Raw genomic sequence first — 22886 nt, 5'->3', positions numbered from 1 at the left:
TAACCCAAGTTTCAGGCCCAATTTGACGCGTCCTCCTTTGCAAAAATAATGAAGTAACTAATTGAAAAAATTTAATTATATTATGAAAATAATAAAATCAAAATTTAAATTTAAACAATAAATTTTATTCAAGTATTTTGTTGTAACTATTTTTATTTTTTAAATTAAAAATGATTTTCTGATTGAAGAATTTTATGAAAAAAAATTTAAATTGTTTCGAACGACGATTTATTTTGCAGAACCGCTTACAATCCCACCATAAAAAAAGCCTGACGAAACAGAGGATGTCATGAATAAGCCACTACCTTCGATGAGTGAACCCACGGAGGTTCAAGATGCTGTAGCATCTACTTTAGCAACGCCATTCGCGCAGCCAATAATCACTGCTTCAAAATCGAAAGCCCAAAAACAACGTGAGTACAGGCAGCGTATCAAAGCATCTAGAACTCCTGCTCAGGCGGCTGCTGCGAGAAAATTGAAAAACGAAAGACAACGCAAAAACAGATTACGCCAAGCTACTAAAGTTAGTAGCTGTAGCCAAGTGGCTATTGCCAGTAATTCTCTTGAAACGACAGAACGAACAACTGCTGCTCGAAAAACAAGGGCACAAATACAACGTGAGTACAGACAGCGGATTGCTGCATCCAAAACTCCTGAACAGGCAGCAGCTGCAAGAGAAGCACGTAATGAAAGAGATCGAACCAACAGATTACGCCAAGCTGCTAACTTGCTTATTGCCAGTGGTTCTCTAGAAGCGACAACTACATCCTCATCTCTTTCAGGGCAAAGGTGGGATTTCCAATTACCTCCTTCTCTATATACATACAAATCTATTAAACAGATGAAATTAAAATTTTCTTTTGAAAAATGCTATCATTCCATCAGTATTTTCTTAAAACGTTGTCACGTTCAACTATCGTCAGTAAACCGACTTTACAGACAAGTAGTTAGGTTAGTTAAGTAATTGATAGACAGTATAAGCTACTGACTTTATAGGTAGATAATATAATTATTAGTCATGTATCAATTCAAAGATAATTGGTAATATATTTTTATTCAAGATTTCCACGTCCGGACCGTGAAGAAAGGGGAAAATGGGTGAAATTTGTACAAATCAACCGCAGTGAAAATAACTGGTTACCATCCCATTATTCTCACATATGTTCATTGCATTTTCGCGAAGAGGATAAATATATCACAAAAGAGGGAAGGCGTTATCTAAAGAAGTCTGCTATTCCTTGTATTGATGTGAGTAATAGTAATGTAATTCTACGGATTTACAAAACAAATAAACTATTATTTAAGCCATCACTAACATTATATTAATTACTTACTTATATTTATTTGAAAAAAAATATTTATTTTAAAATAAATAACAATTAAAATATTCACAGTGTTGCTTCTTTATAGACCGGACTCTCAGTGGAGTTTCGTTTGCAAAAATAGCGGACCTAAATCTGACTTCTGATATATATTGTATAGATCCCAGACATCCTATAGATAGATGTTGCCAACCAGTTTTGTGGTCCCCCTCCCCCCACCCCGGTAATTAAATATGGCATACAAAGAAAAAAATAAAAATTTCCAAAACATGCCGTGTGGGGTATCAAGTGAAAGAGCTTATTGAGTAGATCTCGAATATATAGCATACTGTAACATTTCTTACACTTTCTCTAAGATTTTTTAGAAAATTTACGAAAATGCTCTATTTTTGAGTTAACTTTAAACCACTATAGATTGAAAACTCATGAATATATTTTTTAAATTATTATTTTAAATAATTAACAATAGTCCATTGTTTACGATTCAATAGTTCGTACAGTGAAATAGTTGCATGGGGGAGTGGGGGGAGCATTCAAAGATGGCGAGTATATTTTCAAGTTTATGCCAGAAATAAAGGCCTAATACAAAAATATCGGTGTCAGGGCTTAGAATAATTATCTCTGCACTGTCGTTGTGTTTGACAGAATGAAAAATATGGCAGAACATTCTTGAATCAGCCTCTGTGTGATTAGATTTCAAATCGGTAACTGAAAGTTGCGCCTTGCAATTTAAAACACACATATAGCTCACTTATATTATATGTTTTCTTCTCTAGCTTCTCGCAGCCGGCATATACCGCTTCTCGACCTCATTCGCACGAGAGTTAAAAAAGCGTTGCGTTAAAACCCGGCGTTGGCGCTTTTTAAACGTTCTCTCTGTGGTTGTTCATACTAACGCTTTAAAATCACTCATGTCTCGTCTCTGGCTTCAGTAAGACGTGGAAATGGTTTCTGCTAAAATAATTACGTAATGTCAGTTGCGTAATATCTTTATGATATTTATATTATTATATTTGCTTAGAATTCCTCGGAAAGTTTGTTCTTAATAAACCACTTGTAGGTACCTACTTAGGTATTTGTTCAAACTCGTCATCGATAAACATGTTACTAAAGGAATATGATAAAAATACCTACTGTTTTAATTTTTATATGTTAGGTATATTTGAAAGAAAGAAAGAAAGAAAGATTGGCACTAGCGATTTGTGTTATTAAAAGACGAAAAAGAAAACAAAAGGCATTCTGGGTACATCCTCTGAATGAACAGAGATACTTAAAAGGGCAGTTTGTGACACTGTACGAAGAGTTAAGGCAATACCCCGGAATTTTTTTTAATTATTTTCAAATGTCTATAACGATTTTGAATACAGGAACGGACGAGACTCCACATCTATAATTAATAGTTCGGGATCAACAATCCACGACATCGTATCGATTTTCTGATGATTATAAGCACAACAAACACGTGCTACCGCTGAGCGAGCGTGCGGCATACTGAACGCAGCGCCGGCGCTTTTTTAGCGCTCGTCTGAATAATAGTAAGAAGTTTCCTATGGTCTATTTTATTTAACGCCCAACGCCGAGCGTTGAAAATAGAACACTGCGCGATAAAAAAGCGTCGCGCTTTAAAAGCGCTGACGTGTGAACATATACTTGGGAATGCATTTGTTCTATTTGGACGCTTTTTTAACGGACGTTAAAAAAGCTCTCGTGTGAATGAGGTCTAATGTGAGCATTTTGTCTATGAAAACGTAATCTTTAACGATACCTCACGTGCGGGTGACAAAATTGGGCGGGTTGCTTGTTAGGGGTGTACACATAGAATTTTAAGAATTCATCTATTTGAAAAAAAACTTCGTCTGGAATTTTTTAACTATTTTTAACGTGATCAGTGTATGCAAAACTACAAGTCCCTTCGCGCTTAGTATACCGATAGTGGGACACCCTGTATATTCGTGATCTACTCAATAAAAAATAAAAATTATTATGAAAAATTTATGTTTGACCATAATATTATATTTTCGCTTTAAACAGTAATTTTTATTTATTTGTATGTTAAATATTACCTGAGCAGACATAATATGGGAACATATTTCAAAGATACCTGTTTATAAAATTAGCAGTAAGGATCTCGAACAAGTAACATGTGAAAATAAATAAAAATTACTGTGTAAATGGAAAATAAATATATGGCCAAACATACATTTTTCATAATATTTTTTTAAACAATGAAACAATGGAGTGCATAAAAAAATTGGGTAAACATTCCAATGTATAGTTTAAAAAAAAAGACGGGTTGCACTCCGGGAGTGCCGGCAGAAGTGAAAACGCGCGTAGTAGAGAGGGGATAGCTGTCTACTCTCCATCCGTCTTACGCTTTTTCGATCAGGTCACGTGTCCTGACGCGAGCTTAAGATTTTATACCCATTACAGAAAAAGTGCTCAACGCCGCTAAAGAAGTTTTCACTTCAACAATATTCACTATAACCACACCCCGGACACTCCATACAAAATGATCGTTTTGACAGTCACACTGTAGAGACTGCAAATGTGTGTGTTAACGCTTTATGGTTGGCACATTTGTGACTAGCGTAAAAAAAAATTCTCGTTTTTCTGATGAAATACATCCGTAAACAGCACAATATCTAACCATTTTCTACGAAAAACGATAATCACAAATCCAAAATAATAAAATTACTTTAAGTCAATTTGATTAATGTTGTCAATCTTCGTTACGTATCGTCCTTTCAGAAAAATATGGCCCATTTTATGTCTGATCGCGCGGGGGTGAGGTAAGTTTAATTTTGGCGGGAGGCGGAGAGTGTCCGTTCTGTAGCGTTTAGCTACTATTATGTATTCTGTGCTATAACTCTAATCCGAGGTTTTACGGTTTTGAATGCTACAGGCACTCCACTATACATTTGACTTTAACAATTTGTCGTAAGTAGTCTTTATTTATTATATTTTATTTATCGGTTTAAATGTGTGGGTTTGACGGCAGTGGTTTTCATACAAAATAATATGACATATTTTATGCACTTCTATTTGTTTTTACTGTTCTGTACAAGCAATTGTTTTTTAAGGGGACTAGAAGAGCTAAACGCGAGTTTTATAATGCTTTTACGAATCTGACAAAAATAAGCAGTTTTTCGATGCATTTTGCGGCAAAATTTACTTTACTTACTTTATTACTCCTTAATCTTTAAATGGTAGCAATTTTTTCGTCGAAAATTTTGGTTTATAATATTGTAAAGAATAATTTCCGTTGTCTCTTCACACAAAATTGACAATATCGTGCTGAATAAAGAAACATTTTTCTCTTATTTAATAAAATAATTTTATTTATTTAAAAAAAGTGTTGTGTGGTTTTATGAAACCACGGTAAAAGTGAAACTGTTCGAACGGTTCCGAACACTGCTTTGTGTAGCGCATGTCGCGTGACGGTCGGCTGCCGAGTAGGTATACTTACTCGGCAGCCGCGATACACGCGACATGCGCTACACAGACCAAAAAGTTTGAGACGATGTAATAAAAGTTTCACTTTAAATATTTTAAGTAAGCAGACATGTCCAGCTCAAAAAGGTAGGAACTAAAACTATCAAAATGTTACATATAGGCTGAGAAAAAAATTAAAATCAAATCTTATTTTTTCCCAAATATTTTAGCTGTAACGCGTGATACTTATTGCATTGAAATAAGGGTTATTTTATTGGTCACTACCTTGAATTATTGCACAAAAATTTGTAATGAAATATTTTAGTAATTTAGTCTGCGCTCAGCCGCCGTTGTGAGTAGACACTGTGACGCTTGTAAGCAGCTCCTCGTTTACGAAAAGATCGCTGTACGTATACAAAATAGTTGACATAGTCAAACTTGATCCTTCACGCATTCAATAAGGCACAACAAGGTAAGATTTTATTTATAGTATTTTATACTTATGGGATTATAAATTTCATATTTAGTTTCTGACTTGACGGAGTGACCTGCAGGTGTACTTCGAAGACTGCTACTGGAACTATTATACGAGTAGAGCGAGGTGTGCCGAGTTTAGGCTCGTTTTGTTAGTTATGGTGAGACTTTACCTCCGGACTTGATGGAGTGACCTGCAGGTGTACTTCGAAGACTGCTACTGGAACTCATAGACGAGTAGAGCTAGATGTACCGAATTTGGGCTCATTTTGTTAGTTATGTTGAGACCTTACCTCCGGACTTGATGGAGTGACCTGCAGGTGTAGGTACTTCGAAGACTGCTACTGGACCTAATAGACGATTATAGACTGTAACTAATAAACGAGTAAAGCTATCAGATAAGAGTGATATAGTCGATTTTTACAATTTTTGTTTTAGATGCCAAGGCCGTTCGGGAAAAGCTCGCGTAAGAAAGTTCTCGCTTGTAAACGTAACTTTCAAAAGAGTAATCGGTTAGTACTTATATGATTATTAAATGCATGTATTTTTAACTTACTTTACTCATACATAAAAATACATTTTGTTTCTGTGTACACTACTTATCTTCCCAATTTTGTAATTGTAATAACTGTCTGCTTTTATTTTTTGGTTGTTTGGAAGAAATTGCTGTTAAGGGCGCGTATAAAGTCAAATCACCAATCAACTTTTAGTTGATACGTGTAATATTCAAGACCAAATATAAAAAATAAAATATATGTAAAACTTGATGATATTTTCGATTATATTGTCAGATCAAAAATATAAAATATTGAAATTGACTCGATAGAAAAAATTCACGAAGTTACCTCTAAATTTCACACTTTTACGTTTTTTACTGGACATGGTAATACTTATTATGATTTTTTTTCATAAACAATTATATTAAAACATTTGCAAGATATTTGTCAGAGCATTTTGTGTAATTACTTTTAGTTTTGGTTTAATCACGATAAAACACTTTTGGCGCTTACTATATTTTTAATTACGCAAGAAATCATCTTCCATCGCACGTTCCGGGAGCTAAAAACATAATTCTATTTCATACATCAGACGCTATCGCTCCGTTGAGACGAGTAGACCACGCTAAAATTGCTGCGCCGTGTTTTATAATTACGCCGAATATTGATTTGTTGAAAATGGTAAACAACAAAATGAAAAGACTTAAGAAACGAGAACTAAAGAAGATTCAAATTGAAAAGATAACTAAATGTCGAAGGTAAGTTATAATAGTATTGTTATAATAATTATAATATAAAAAGATAAGTCTTGATTTACCTATTTGAGAAAGTTTAGTTTCTGTAAAATAATTTCCGCGGGCTGAGTATTGACGCAGCAGCAGCAACTATAGATAGGTAAATAAAATTCATAGTGGTACCTAATTCTTACAGTCGCGGTGCAAACCGTGCAATCAATCAAGTCAAGAAAGATTTATATTATTATTATTACTATAGGCAGATCCTATGTTCGCTCCAGTAAATAATAATATCAATAATATGTAAACCGGTTGTGAATAGTACATATATATTATATTTACAATCTGTATTAGATAATCATACATAACATCTATACATAGGTATAACAAATTCGTACGAAAGTCAAAACTGTACTTACATTGAATAGGTATTTTTTTATAATATACATATGTATATGTATATATATAATATATTCATAATCTGTATTACATAGTAATATGTAGTACATATCTATACATAAATATAGTTTTTAGAATTTTTGTATGTCTGTCTGTATGTATGTCTGGGCTCTAATTTTGGTGCAGATATAGCTTGAGACCTGAGAAAGGTCATAGGATGAGTTTTATCCCGTAAATAAAAAAAAACTGTCTGTGTTTGTCTGTTTGTTTGTACACGCTAATCTCCGGAACTACTGGACGGATTTGAATGAAAGTTATTTTGTTGTGTAGGTACTATTATATTATCCGGGAAATATAAAATAATAATTTATTTTGAAAACTGAAACACCTGATGCAGAACCGCAACAGACCACCTAAACTATAGATTCATTTGAGAAAGTTTATCCAGGCGAGTTTGGATATTATTATTTGTGTAAATTCTGTAAATTCGTTTCCGCGAGTTGAGTATTCATGCGACGATATTTATAGATACCTACATTCATAGTGGGTACCTACAATTTACAAAGACACTTTTTATACTTAGTTATGTAGGTACCTAATTCCTACGGTCGCCTTGCAAATGCAATCAAATCGGGAATGTTTTATAATATTATTATTATTATATATATATATACAGGGTGTCCCACTATTGGTATACTAAGCGCGAAGGAACTTGTAGTTTTGCATACACTGATCACGTAAAAAATACTTTTAAAAAAAATTACGTCCAAAATTGTTTGCTAAATTTTTCCTGAAAATCCATGTTTTCTTCTATAGCTTCGCGCAGCCGGCATATACCGCTTCTCTAATATGAGCATTTTATCTATGAAAACATAATCTTAAACGATATCTCACGTGCTGGTGGCAAAGTTGGGCGGCTCGCTTGTTATGGGTGTACACATAGAGTTTTAAGAATTCATCTATTTGAAAAAAAAATGCGTCTGGAATTTTTTAATTATTTTTTACGTACTCAGCGTATGCAAAACTATAACCTCCTTTGAGCTTAGTATACCAACAGTTGGACACCCTGTATATATATATATATATATATATATATATATATATATATATAATATTATAAATATTATAGTTTATAATTTTAAATTTGGAAAATGTGGACCCTCACTCTCAACCTGTGTCTACTGACTATTGCCACGCAGAAAAAAATACTCCAGAAAGGTACCTGCTAAAGTTACCAGCTCTCGATAAAATAATACGTAAATTTCGAAGAACTTTGTAATATTTTATAAAGGATAATTTTTATTTTTAGAATAATTGCTGAGTCGAAAAATGTCGTACAATCTAATAGTCCATTGAATAAAAAGTTCTAGAGTGCGTGAGTTAGTAACGTATGATGTTTCTTCGGAAACATGTCCAGAGTCCCTAGGTAATAAACATACTAAAACCCCTGGCCACTAGGAGGAGCCCCGGAGTGGGGGAGGGGGAAAATGGGTCCATTTTTTCATTTTTCGCTTAAATCTCAAAAACAGCACATGTTAGAGAAAAACTTTCAAGGAAAAGTTGAAAGGTCATAAAATTATCTACAAGTTGTACCTGAATCATTTTTTCCTATATCCTACCGTTTCTGAGTTATACGCAGTAAAACATGATTTTGACTCAAACAATTTCCACATCAATCGATCAAAAAATATTTCTTTCTTCCAAAAAACTCAAAAGTGCAACTTGTGACCGGTACTGATAGATTGCTCTTAATTAGGTCTATAATTGGTAAAATAAACACATTCCTCCATGGAAGCCTTTAGGAGGAATCGATTGTCAAAATATTATTTTATGGTAGTTTGAGTTACAGAACTTGATCTTTTTATTTTTTTCTTCCAAAAAACTCATAAGTGCAACTTGTGACCGGTACAGATAGATTGCTCATAATTTGGTCTATCATTGATAAAAATACCAGATTCCACCATGGAGGCCTTTAGGAGGTATTGAATTTTATTAGGGTAGTTACGATACATGAACTTTTTAACTAACTACCCTAATAAAATTCAATTCCCCGTAAACGCCTCCATGGTGGAATCTGGTATTTTTATCAATGATAGACCTAATTATGAGCAATCTATCTGTACCGGTCACAAGTTGCACTTTTGAGCTTTTTGGAAGAAAAAAAATAAAAAGTTCATGTATCGTAACTACCCTGATAAAATTCAATTCCCCGTAAACGCCTCCGTGGTGGAATCTGGTATTTTTAGCAATGATAGACCTAATTATGAGCAATCTATCTGTACCGGTCACAAGTTGCACTTTTGAGTTTTTTGGAAGAAAAAAATAAAAAGATCAAGTTCAGTAACTCAAACTGCCCTAATATAATATTTTGACAATCGATTCCTCCTAAAGGCTTCCATGGAGGAATGTGTTTATTTTACCAATTATAGACCTAATTAAGAGCAATCTATCAGTACTGGTCACAAGTTGCACATTTGAGTTTTTTGGAAGAAAGAAATATTTTTTGATCGATTGATGTTGAAATTGTTTGAGCCAAAATCATATTTTACTGCGTATAACTCAGAAACGGTAGGATATAGGAAAAAATGATTCAGGTACAACTTGTAGATAATTTTATGGCCTTTCAATTTTTCCTTGAAAGTTTTTCTCTAACATGTACCGTTTTTGAGAATTAAGCGAAAAATGAAAAAATGGACCCATTTCCCCCCTCCCCCCACTCCGGGGCTCCTCCTAGTGGCCCGGGGTTTTAGTATGTTTATTACCTAGGGACTCTTGACATGTTTCCGAAGAAACATCTTACGTTACTAACTCACGCACTCTAGACCCCCCTTGGAGGGACTCATTCAATGGACTATAACCAAATTAATCAAAATAAAGTTCTGGAGGAATGTGTGTCGTCGACTGCGTATGTTTATTTAAAAATAGTATCTATACTCGCTATTTCGACAGACTTTTTTACGGATTCGTGCTCTATACTGTTTCCCTAATATTGTTTTTTTTTTTATATATTACATACAGACAGTTTTTTATTGTTTTATAATATGTATAGATTATCATTAATAATTATAAACAAATAATAATAAATAATTTGGAAAATCCAAAAGTGCACGCCTCATAATTTTTTTTTAATAAATATTTATTAATTATTATTTTTGTTTATTTAATAACAATTAAACCACATCGAATCAGACCCTGAAAAATGAAAGGGTTCTATTCCTGAGCATACTCAAGCGTAAGAGAAAAAAAAAAAGACTCGATTAGTAAAGTATTTCGGTCGCTATCGTGTTAACAAGAAAAAGGATCCGCACATACAGACACACGGACGTCCAAGACAGAACTTTTTTAAACTGTTTTTTAACTAGTTTAAATAACAAAAATGACATCAAAAATATCATGAACGTTAAAAATAGTGTTTTTTCTTAATATGTGTGTGTATGTATTATCTTACAAGTGCAATGTATGATACATAAAGACATTTTAAGTTTGAAAAATCAGATGTTTTGCGCGAAGTGACAGTAGTACCCACCTCAACGCTTCGCTTATGAGGCGTGCAAAAGACATATTACATAATTTGTGATGATTTCAACTTCACTGTTTTATACAATTATTTTAGACAACATACCTACTAACTACCGAAAATACGCGTTGAACGAGCGAAGAATATTGTGTATAATTTAGCGTGCGATGAACTTTACGTACGTTGGATGAGCCGGGTGTATGAGGGTATTGTGAGGGCGCGCGGCATGGCGCGTAATGGGCGGGGCTTAATCGTAGAATTATCTGGCTTTATACGCCCTCTTAAGCAATAAAGCCGCCAATTGCTTAGTATAATATCCTGATTTTGTCAAACTTTGTGTGTGCAATAAAGAGTATATGAATAAATGCATAATTGTGAACATTTATTGTCATAGGATTTTTTTTCACAGGCAAAAAAAGGATAAAGGTAGTCGTGATGATACACCCGAATACACTTTATCAAGTACGGAGGTAAGGTCTCAATATAACTAATAAAATGAGCCCAAACTCGGCACACCTAGTTCTACTCGTATAATAGTTCCAGAAGCAGTCTTCGAAGTACACTTTGGCAAGTACTTGTTTACCAATCAATCACTGTCCAATGAAATTAGGTAAATGGTATCTACTTTTGTGACCATTCAACGTTACAAACAAATCAAAGTAAATTTAAAACAAAATCAAAGTAAATATATCGACAACGGCGAAGCCAAAATGAAGGGTAATTAATGATTTTGACAGTCTATGTATGTATTAATTTACGTTTGTTTCAAATGAATGAAGTATCAATCAAGAGCTTTGTAAAATTTGTCCGGGTGACATAGTAAAATTAACTCCAAAATAATTTAAATAAAAAATAAGTTTTAAAACTAACCCTATTTTCACATAAATAATAATGGAATATTGGAAATTGGAATATTGGGTGGCAAGTGATGATTTACAAAGTCAAAATGATGTTCAGCCTGAAAATCAAGACACCGCGATGGTATCTATAAATTATATTTAATAGAATTAGTTATTCCGCGAATACAAACTTAATTATCAAAATTATTTTTAGTTACAATGTTTTATGCTACAGGTAACTATGTTCATTAACTTCCATCAACATCCAAATTGGACGGAGAATCATTAACGTTTCCTTTTTTTTGGCAAAGTTATATGATACTAGCGGTCCGCCCCGGCTTCGCCCGTGGTACATATAAAAAATAGATGTTGGCCGATTCTCAGACTTACCCGATATGCACAGAAAATTTCATGAGAATCGGTCCACCCGTTTCGGAGGAGTATGCAGACTAACACTGTGACACGAGAATTTTATATATAAGATATATCAAATCACGGACCATTGGACTGTGGACTAACTTGAACCTAATACATATTAAATTAACCTTATATTGGTACCTAATATAATTACATTACAATTACAACAATTTTATCTATAAATGTTACGTAGTGACCATAGATGTTTTATTAAATTTAAGAACCATACAAATACAATTATTAAAAGTACATATTGAAGTGTCACGTTGAGCAATAAATAGCATTGTGGACAATGGACATATCACGCGTTAGATATGGATTAACAATCGTGTGACATGCGCAAGCTGAGCGTCGCGCGCCGGCCGCCGTGCCTGCACGAGTGAACGCTCTGGCCGACCGCGACAGTCGGGACTCGGGCGCGAGTTGCTTGCGCGAGTGCACGCACACGAGCATGAGCAAGCCGGAGAAATGGACCGACGACACGACGTGCCAGTTTGTCTCTCTCTACAAAAAGCACGAATGCCTCTGGAACGTCACGCTGCCGGAATACAAGAACAAATACAACAGAGACAGGGCGCTACAAGCGATCCAAGATGAAATGGCGATACAGGGGCTCGGTGCGAACGAGATAAAGAATAAGATACGCAGTTTGCGCTCCACGTATTACTTGGAGAAGAAGAAAATAGACAAGAACAAGAGGGAGGGCTTCTCGCTATACAAACCGTCGCTCAAGTGGTTCCACATCATGCAATACATTATGCATACTCTTGCCAAACAGAAGTATACTAATGAAGTAAGTAAACCATTATTAGGTCATGTGCATTGTTATAATCATACTTCTTTGTATATTCTTTGTTACTTACTTTTATCCCACTTCAAAAAAGCGAGGAGTGCTATGGCGTTGATGTATAGATACATACCTAAGTAGTACCTATGCATTAGTTTGTATGTATGTACCAACATACATGAACACGGTTTAGCAGAAGACTCAATTTGCTTTGTACCCGACTGCGAAAGGACGGTTGAATTATGAATATGTTTTCGAGTGTATGTATGTAGGTAAATTTTTTTGGAACACTACTAGAGATTTCAACCGCTGGACGGATTTTGTAATCGAATTGTGGTTGTGACGTCATAGCCTACATACATACATAAATCAGCAGTATTTTCATAATAAATAGTACCTAATTCTTGTTTATTAATTTAATTTTGATTGGTCAATGAACATATTTGTAATATTTTATCCTCATTTAGCTTGATTTAACATGATTATTATTATCTACTGTACGAATAAAAAAATTAATGGTAAAAAATAATTTTATTTTTACTAGGTACGTATAATATGCTTTATTTTAATTTTTTAAAGTGAAACTTTTATTACATCGTCTCAAACTTTTTGGTCTGTGTAGCGCATGTCGCGTGTATCGCGGCTGCCTAGTAGGTATACCTACTCGGCAGCCGACCGTCACGCGACATGCGCTACACAAAGCAGTGTTCGGAACCGTTCGAACAGTTTTACTTTTACCGTGGTTTCATAAAACCACACAACATTTTTATTATTAATGAGTCGAATATTGTTCATATATGCAGAACTATTATGTATTCCGTGGAATACCTATCCTATTTATCTATCTATAAAGTGACTATGTAGGTCATTGGGTGTTTTTACTATGAAATTTAATTAGTGTTTTTTTATCTACAAAATCGCAAATAAAGAATTATGAATCATAATAAATTATGAAATAAAAAATAATTAAATTAGATGCCGTGAAATTTTAACTTTCACATCATTTTTTTAATAGGTACAATTCCTATAATCTATAGATTTTAGTATGTGTATTTTTTATAGAAGAATAATAAAATTATATGAGTAAGTTGGTACTTACCACAGATCAGAGAAACTAAAGGGAGATATGGTTAGGGGGCGGGGCCGGTGTCGCAGCAATATGCGCCCAAAAAAAGAACACATGCTCAGTACTACTGTTTGTTGCATTCAGTTGACGTTCGACCGTCGCGTCGGCCGGGTATTATTTGACAATGCCGTGTTGTTCCGTTAAAGTTTGTAAAAACCGAAGTGCAACCAGCAACTTTAAGGCAAATGGAATCACATACCATCGGTAAGTACTGAAAATTATACGATTTTCTTACTAAAATTTCAAATACAATATTACGTAGAGTGATTTCTTGGTTTCTTATCTTTTATAGGTACCTATTATGTCTTTTATGGTTATGGCCGGCCGGTACCGCCGCAAACGGTACGTCCCGCAATTTTTAAATCTGTAATATCTTCGAAAATATTCACTTAAATCATACGGTGTAAAGGGCCATATAGATCTATATTAAATGAACAGTGTATTCAAGGTATTTAATTGGTTAAGGATTAATGCTGTATTGGTTAAAATTGCTTCGAAAATTAGGCATTATTTGTCGTAAAAAGTAAATGACAAAAAAATGTTATTGTGGGTTATCCATCAGAGATAGACATATACCATCGCGGACTTTTCTGTAGACCTTTTCAATGTGTATAATACTTAGTAGGTACATTATTTTGATAAAACTCGTAAGCGGAAAAAATGTAATTTTTTACGACATCACATTAGAAACCTCAAAAATAACAGTACTTCTCCACTATTTGATGGATGTTATTATACATATAAACCTGCCTCTTGAATCACTCTATCTATTAAAAAAAACCGCATCAAAATCCGTTGCGTAGTTTCAAAGATTTAAACGTACAAAGGGACATAGGGACAGAGAAAGCGACTTTGTTTTATACTATGTAGTGATGATTCATATTTCATACAGGTGTCCCAAGGCAAAGTGTAACCTCGAAAGGAGGTGACAGTAGACCTAAAACGTAACATACTGAAAATTTTTATTTTTTATTTTTACTAAACAAAGATAATTAAGATATTAAGATAATAAGATTTTTTAATATTTATTTCTTTTAAAATAGTGGTCCGATTTTGATTAAATAAAAAAGTGCACCCAGACTACTAGGCTGTAATGATACCATAACTAATTGCCCGCAAAAAAGTCTGTATCGAGACAAAATTGTTGCTTTATATAAGAAAAATACATTTTGTTATCTGACTTTTTAAAAGCATCTAATTTATTATTTATTTATAACGCGTTTATTATTTATTTATAACCTACTTTCAGATTTCCTCAAGACCCAAAGATAAAAGAAAAATGGATTGATAGTACAAACAGAGGACCAAATTGGTGGCCGCTAGAGCGGAGTACGATATGTTCGGCTCATTTTGAAGAGAAATGTTTTAAGCCCGGCAAGACCAGTCGAAGACTGTTTGAATGGGCCGTTCCGACATTAAGATTGCAGCTTGTATTTGCAGTAAGTATCCAAACGATTTTAATACTGGAAATCGCTTTTAAGCATAGGGCTAGCAGCGGGCTAGCAACTTGAATTTTTTGAACCATGTTTTGAACAAACCTCTTGTTATTTTTATATGTATTTTTATATCATGATGTATTACTATTAGCTTAATATCTGATAACTGATTGTATTATAATTATTATTTGATAGGTACTCCAGCAATAATTTTATAGTAATTATTATACATGGATTAAAAAAAGAAGTCACTTATTTCATACTTATTTTACTTTACAATAAGTCAATAGGCAATGCTTTATGGACTTCATCACCATGAATATTGCTACCATCAAGGTGTCCATTTCTACCTAGTTAGACCTCATTCACACGAGAGCTTTTTTAACGTCCGTTAAAAAAGCGTCCAAATAGAACAAATGCATTCCCAAGTATATGTTCACACGTCAGCGCTTTTAAAGCGCGACGCTTTTTTATCGCGCAGTGTTCTATTTTCAACGCTCGGCGTTGGGCGTTAAATAAAATAGACCATAGGAAACTTCTTACTATTATTCAGACGAGCGCTAAAAAAGCGCCGGCGCTGCGTTCAGTATGCCGCACGCTCGCTCAGCGGTAGCACGTGTTTGTTGTGCTTATAATCATCAGAAAATCGATACGATGTCGTGGATTGTTGATCCCGAACTATTAATTATAGATGTGGAGTCTCGTCCGTTCCTGTATTCAAAATCGTTATAGACATTTGAAAATAATTAAAAAAATTCCGGGGTATTGCCTTAACTCTTCGTACAGTGTCACAAACTGCCCTTTTAAGTATCTCTGTTCATTCAGAGGATGTACCCAGAATGCCTTTTGTTTTCTTTTTCGTCTTTTAATAACACAAATCGCTAGTGCCAATCTTTCTTTCTTTCTTTCTTTCAAATATACCTAACATATAAAAATTAAAACAGTAGGTATTTTTATCATATTCCTTTAAGTAACATGTTTATCGATGACGAGTTTGAACAAATACCTAAGTAGGTACCTACAAGTAGTTTATTAAGAACAAACTTTCCGAGGAATTCTAAGCAAATATAATAATATAAATATCATAAAGATATTACGCAACTGACATTACGTAATTATTTTAGCAGAAACCATTTCCACGTCTTACTGAAGCCAGAGACGAGACATGAGTGATTTTAAAGCGTTAGTATGAACAACCACAGAGAGAACGTTTAAAAAGCGCCAACGCCGGGTTTTAACGCAACGCTTTTTTAACTCTCGTGTGAATGAGGTCTTACTGTATTGCCTATAAATTGTTTTAATTTTAACGTTTCTTATTTTATCGACAAGCAATCCCTATCATAAACGCATATCTTGCGGCTGTAGTGGTGCTGTATACGTACGTCACTTACAATCTAGTGTGCGAACGAGACACGAGTAGTCGCTCTCAAATTTTTGTGTGATGACACGCACACAACGCGAAGTATTATTTTTATTTTGTTTACTGTTGTGTGCGTAAATTTGTAATGAGACACCAGGTTTCGTACTCAGCGCAAGCGATTGGCATCTCTCTAGATCTCTATGGTACAGTTTGCATATTTAAAAAATATAAATTAAAAGTTTTAGTTAGTAACGGACAACAGACTGCCAATATTACAGCATTACGATTATTATGAAAATTATTAGCCACAAATCTAGTAGGTACTTAGTTTTGAAGTAAAATCGTAAATAATAATAAATCATGCAAAATTTCCCTCAAATACGTTTTTCCCCACATCATAAAAAGTATTGAACAGTACCAGAAAAGTAGTGAACAGGTACCTGTTTAGGATAATTTACACGGTATTTTATATTCTCAGTTATTCTAAATTGTAGAATATATAGTCCTTTAGACATTCAGCTATTTATTTTTATCTAAATTAACGTTTTATTTCAATTATTACTTAAATTAAAAATACTTCTTACATATTTTCGCGCTCGCGGTTGGAAGCGGGGGCGGGGGGTTCATCAGTCCGGGCTCAAAAGCGCTCGCGGAAGGACGGCTTTATCGTTATTTTGCAAAAAATTAATACGAAATGGACAAAGATTGTATAGTGTTCGTGTATATGAGATGGGTCATCGTTTCGAGATTGAAAGTACATAATTAATAGATACTTTTTCGAACAGAAATAAAAGTAAGTACAAGTTTCATACTTTAATATGTGTAATGTAAATCTTTATCTTTATATATTTATTATTTATCTTAATCTTAATATATATAAATCTCGTGTCACAATGTTTGTCCTCAATGGACTCCTAAACCACTTAACCGACTATAATGCTAGGCGTCCATTACAGGCGGATCGGGCCGGGCCGCATCGCAACGGGCCGTCTCTAAAGCTACGGACACACGTGCTCATTACTAGCACGAAAGCATGCTTTTATTGAGCAAGTGCTCATTAGTAGCACGTGTGTACACTAGTTGCTAGTAATGAGCATGCTTTTTAAGAGCGTGCTCAAAAATCAAACGACGTTTGATTTTCGAGCATGCTACCTGAGGCGCGGGCAGGTGGGGGGCGAGCTCCGAGCACGTCTGAACATTTTTGCTTATAAGCATGCTATTAATTATTATCCATTTTGTCCCGATCTGCGGCGGACGACTGTTTTGTGCAATTCATTAATGTAATTAATTAAAATTAAACCGCAATATGTTATCATTTTTATTTTTCACCAAAATGTTCTTACACAATTCCATTGCAAGCAATATGATTATTTTATTAAGTTTTGTACGGATAGCACTTTCACTATAATAACTTGTACATCCATTTTGGCCGAGAGCCTGGTGCCAAATAGCACGTCTGTCCGTACGTTTGCTTTGAGCATGCCTATTTAGGAGTATGCTTTAAATCAAGCATGCTAATTTCTGGCAAATGTGAACAGTTTGCAGAGCATGCTAATTTTAAGCAAGCTTATTAGCATGCTTTTTTTGAGCACGTCTGTCAGTACCTTAATGGACGCGCTGTTTGCTCCTGCGTCCACCTGTACGGGGCGCGGCGGATTGCCTAGGCGGATTTTATCTAACAGACGCTCGCCACTCACATCCGCCTGCCTGCGTCCACTAGACGGGTCGGGGCGGGCCGGGCCGCAGCGCACCGCCGGCAGAAATCCGCCTGCGAAGCGATATCCGCCAATGCGTTGCGGCCCGCCCCGGCCCGATCCGTCGCTAATGGACGATGTTTCATACAAAACATAGGCCGGCGTATTTTTGCGTTGCGATGCGGCCCGGCCCGATCCGCCTAGTGGACGCCAGCCATAATAAAATTCGCACACCATGTGCAGTTCGATCCAACTTGTGAGATAGGATAGTTTAAACATGTAGGTACCACGGGCGAAGCCGGGGCGGACCACTAGTATGTATATAAAAATTGCGTGTCACGTTGTTTGTCCGCGATGGATTCTTAAACTGCTGAACCGATTTTATATTTGATTTACACCCAGTGTGCGGTTTGATCTAACTTGAAAGATAGGATAGCTTACATCTCAGTTTATTGTCGCAATATTATTTTATTGCAAACTAGCTGACCCGACAGACGTTTTCCTGTCTGCGCAGATTGTCAAACCCGTGAAATTAATACCTAGCCGTAGTTTTCGTAGTTTCCTAATATTTAGGTAAGCAAGCAAATTTCTTGAGATTTTCGTTAATAACATCCTTTTCCTGACAATAACGAACACATCAAACGAATCGAATCGAACACAGCAGGTTTTTAGTTTTTTTATTTTATTTAAACGTTGAAATTAATATTTTTAGTCGAATGCCTAAGAAAAATCTAACCTCAACAACGCGATGAGCAGAGAGGCAAAACGCAAACGTATTAAAAGAGCTAATCAATCGGCAGAACAGATCGCAGCAAGAATTGCAACTCAAAGACTCAGGACAGCAGAGGGTCGTGCACATGCATCTCAAGAACAGCCTGATGTACAAGAGCGGTACGAGAAATATGGCGCCGGCGAACAAGCCGGACTTTTAATTAGAACCGATTACGCGTTTCACCGTTCATATTCATAAATATAATAAGACTGGACATCGTCTGTTGGCTCAGCTAACTGACGTTGAAGTTGAACTGAATCCCCGAAAATTTTATATCTTTTCGTAATGTTCACAATTGTACTGTGTACATTGATCTGACTGTTTCATTATTTATTAGATGCCCCGTGTTATGCGGTTTGGATATAAACCCAAAAAGTCTTTAAAAGTTGCAATTAAAAAAAGAAATGAGACTATGTAAGTATATATTTTCTTTTTGTTATTAAGAGCAAACAAAAGAGCCGTTTTCCATACAAATGTAGTCCCCTGTTTCCTCCCTGAATTGTGCCACTAGAGTAATATATTTTTTACTTTAACTTTGCATGCGAACAAATTATGACATGATTTGTAAATAGTTCTGAAAATTACGAACACTTTTTTGATGATTCCCAAAAATCCCGAATTTCGTATTAGGTCACTTTCATTCTCAGCGTGCGATATGTGTTGTTTTGATTGTTATTTTGAATATTACCAGGGGGGTTTCACTCCGAACTTTAGGTATGTTTCGCGCGCGTAAAAAGTTGGTACCTACCTATAATAAAGTAATGTATCAAATATTGTTGTTCCAAATAATTTAACTCTTTGAACCAACGATGGGTAAAAGAAAAGGAAATAAAAAGCGTTTATATTTATCTGCTAAACGAAAAAAACATTTTTTTTTCTAAAAAACGTAAACTCCATATCGCACCTCGTTCAATGTCCAGGTTGGTAGTTTTCGACCGACATCAAACCTATTTAATAAATAGCACATCTAAATAATATGTAGTAATGAATAATATCATTTTTTTTCTTATTTTTTACTTTTCGGTCGGTGAATTCGGTTTTTTTTACGTAGTTATTTTTATTATTTAAATAAACAACTAGGTACCTAATTAAAACGTCCCATTGATGCTTTTCGTAAATATTATACGGGGTGCTCTAGATTGATTGTAGGTACGTTAATTTTAAGGTTCCGTAGCCAAATGGCAAAAAACGAAATTGAAGCGGCTATACACTCACGTCTATCAAAAAAATTACTTTTCGTGATGAGAATTATGGCCAGTTAGATTTAGAACCAGATATACCAGCAGGTATATGAGCAAAAAAGAGCAGCTCGGGCCGAAAATACCTAGGAAAATTACGCAAATTCGACGTTCCGTAGCCCCATGTTTTCTCCTCCAATCCTGGACCGATTTAATTATTTTTTTCATAATTTCATAATTTAAGATATGACAAAAAGGAAATCATAGGAACGTGGCTAAAGTTACCATAGATTAATAGTAAAAAATATATTGCTCTAGTCCTAGTGGCACAATCCATGGAGGAAACAGGGGACTACGTTTGTATGGAAAAACGGCTCTTTTGTATGCTCTTAATTAATTTATGATTATTGATTAGTAGGTAGTTAAATTCTTTTTGTGCTTCGTTCTATTATATTAAATATGACTCGTGTGTTATTTTTTCTGTTAACAGTGAAAGCAGCTTGGGTATCTGGTTACATCAAGATGGAATTCCAATTGTAAGTAGTTTAATCAAAGTTCATTCATTATTATTTATTGGAAAGAATTTCCTTCTCGCGCGGCACGCTGATACTTCGCCCCGCGCACTTCCAGTGAGCAGTGATCGAGGTTTTATTGTTAAAGCCACAGAACATAATATAAAGAGAGGTTAGAAAGGCATTGTAGGCGGGGCAGACGCGCCAAGGACATGAGCACTGCTCACATCTACGCGATCGCGCTGTTTAGTCACTCGCTATCTGCAACGGAGAGAAGTACTGTGAACGCTGTGACAAAATTATGAGAAAATGCCTTCATGTGCGGTCGTTACTTGCCGTGCAAGAAGCCAAGTGCTTAACTTAAACAAAGGAAACATTTCTTTTCATCGGTTAGTAAAAAAAACAACGATATTTTAAACAAGTCTCTCAAAATGTCCTTCAAATAATTCATTACTCAAAAATATACATTGCGGGCTGCATTCGCTCGTCATTTTCAACACGTCAATTAGAACGCGTAATGTAGTGCGTAGCAACGCGGTATTAGCTCTAGTGCTGGTAAAAGATGATATCGATAGATTTTTTATGATTTCAGATAAAAACAATATCCTTATATAATGTAATTGTGGCCAGATAAATTTAATATTTTATGCATTGAAATATAGTTTGAAAAAATATTGACGCATTTTACACGTCGGAAGTCGAAACCATCGAGATAAGTACGTAGTACATATATCTCGATGGTCGTAACACTGTTAAATTATACGTTTCAGTTAAGTTTGGGGCAAAATATTCTTGTTACAAGTTTGTTTCTGTTTATATTATTTTTAGAATATTTATTTTTTACACGTCGTTTTCTAGGCTTTTGACGCTCTGCCTTCCTCGTAAGGGAAAAAGGTGTAACTATAATAATAATCTGTACATATGTATATATGCATATTGTACAATTGTTAAATAGCTTGATAGATGTCGCTGTACGCAAATTGGCGTTGATTACACGGTTGCTCAAATTGTTAGTGAAGCGACACTTTACACCAGGGCCAGGGTTCCTAGGTTCAAATACCACATTTGTGAAATTTTAGGATTCCACATTTTCATGTTTTATTGTACTTTTCTCTGTGGTGCACAATAAAGGATTTTTGTTTGTTTGTTTTATTCTAATAGAATTTAATGAATTTTAGTTTCCCGAACGATTCATTTATACGAGCAAAGTGGATCGCTGCAACAGGCAGAGTTGACTGGATTCCTACTAAATATAGCACTATATGCTCTGCACATTTCAATGAAAATGATTATGATATAAAAGCGTCTGGGAAGAAATATTTATTAGACGGTGCGATACCACATGAAAAAATCGTCAAAATACAGTTTCTCGTGAGTATCACGTTTGTTCTATTATTAATACAATACTCAAGACTTTTATTTTTTCCGCAATGGACTGGTAGCAATTAAAAATCTGTTGAGAGAGCCGAGGGTTTCAATCATAGAGATCTAGAGATATGCCAATCGCTTACGCTGAGTACGAAACCATGTCTCATAAAAAATTTACGCACACAACTGCAGTAAACAAAATCAAAATAATACTTCGCATTGTGTGCGTGTCATCACACAAAAATATGAGAGCGACTATTCGTTCGCACACTAGATTGTAAGTGACGTACGTATACAGCACGGCTACAGTTTGTTCTTTTTTTGAACATATTGCTGCGACACCGGTCCCGCCCCCTAACAATATCTCCCTTTAGTTTCTGTGATCTGTGGTTTCAATGTATCGCAAATTTGCATTTGGGCGAAGGGCTGACAATCTTATACATATTTCTGAAGTATGTTTTAGTAAAAAATGTATTCGGATATCTAAATATTTCTCAATAACGACTTTTATCAAATCGGTTACATGATTAGATGTTGGGAATTCACCAATATGATGGAATGATATGTCCTCAAACAATGTAGTACCGACAAAATGCCGTAATGTTTTCGCAACTAAAATATTTTTTGTAGTGAAAACTTCTTTAGCGGCGTTGAGCACTTTTTCTGTAATGGGTATAAAATCTTAAACTCGCGTCAGGACACGTGATCTGATCGAAAAAGCGTAAGACGGATGGATATCAAACATGCTCAACGCAGAAGTTTGCAGAAGTGAAAACTTGATTATTAAATCAAGTTTTCACTTCTGCCGGCACTCCCGGAGTGCAACCCGTCTTTTTTTTACATTTGTTAGTCTACCCGTGAACTGTCGTATGACAGTTTCTGCATTTTTGCATATTTTAAGTAGGTACAATTCAAGAGATTCTATGCACAAATTTATCGATCAAAAAGATAAAGGAGGTTTGCTATATCCATCCAGGGATGTACTTAATCCAGCAATATCTACAACACACTATAATATGTAC

The 22886-nt window shown here is 35.0% G+C and overlaps 1 protein-coding gene across 13 annotated transcripts in view; it reads left to right on the top strand.

The window, feature by feature from the left end:
- The window catches only part of LOC149901474 (THAP domain-containing protein 5-like), a 33510-nt gene that overhangs the window by 8336 nt on the left and 2288 nt on the right, over positions 1-22886 (top strand). For 2 of the 13 annotated variants that reach the window (XM_090111730.1, XM_090111731.1), the window contains exons 2-3: positions 240-789; positions 1062-1248. The exons of 1 other annotated variant lie outside the window; for it this stretch is intronic. In XM_090111730.1, the coding sequence (XP_089967856.1) occupies positions 290-789; positions 1062-1248 (687 nt within the window). In that variant the 5' untranslated portion in view covers positions 240-289. Of the gene's footprint in view, positions 1-239; positions 790-1061; positions 1249-5074; positions 5227-5666; positions 5741-6101; positions 6484-10784; positions 10846-11753; positions 12425-13372; positions 13749-14793; positions 14984-16891; positions 17134-18746; positions 18926-19143; positions 19221-20474; positions 20521-20543; positions 20886-21430; positions 21868-22886 lie in introns of those variants that run through there. 10 more of the 13 variants (XM_090111737.1, XM_090111739.1, XM_090111743.1 and 7 more) reach the window with 10 other exon arrangements.

Source organism: Colias eurytheme, chromosome 17 (assembly GCF_061535395.1).
Source record: "Colias eurytheme isolate Ceu_HAF_F1 chromosome 17, ilColEury1 Martin Lab GWU primary, whole genome shotgun sequence".
NCBI classification, from domain to species: Eukaryota; Metazoa; Arthropoda; class Insecta; order Lepidoptera; family Pieridae; genus Colias; species Colias eurytheme.
This window is presented reverse-complemented; position numbering and strand designations above follow the sequence as displayed.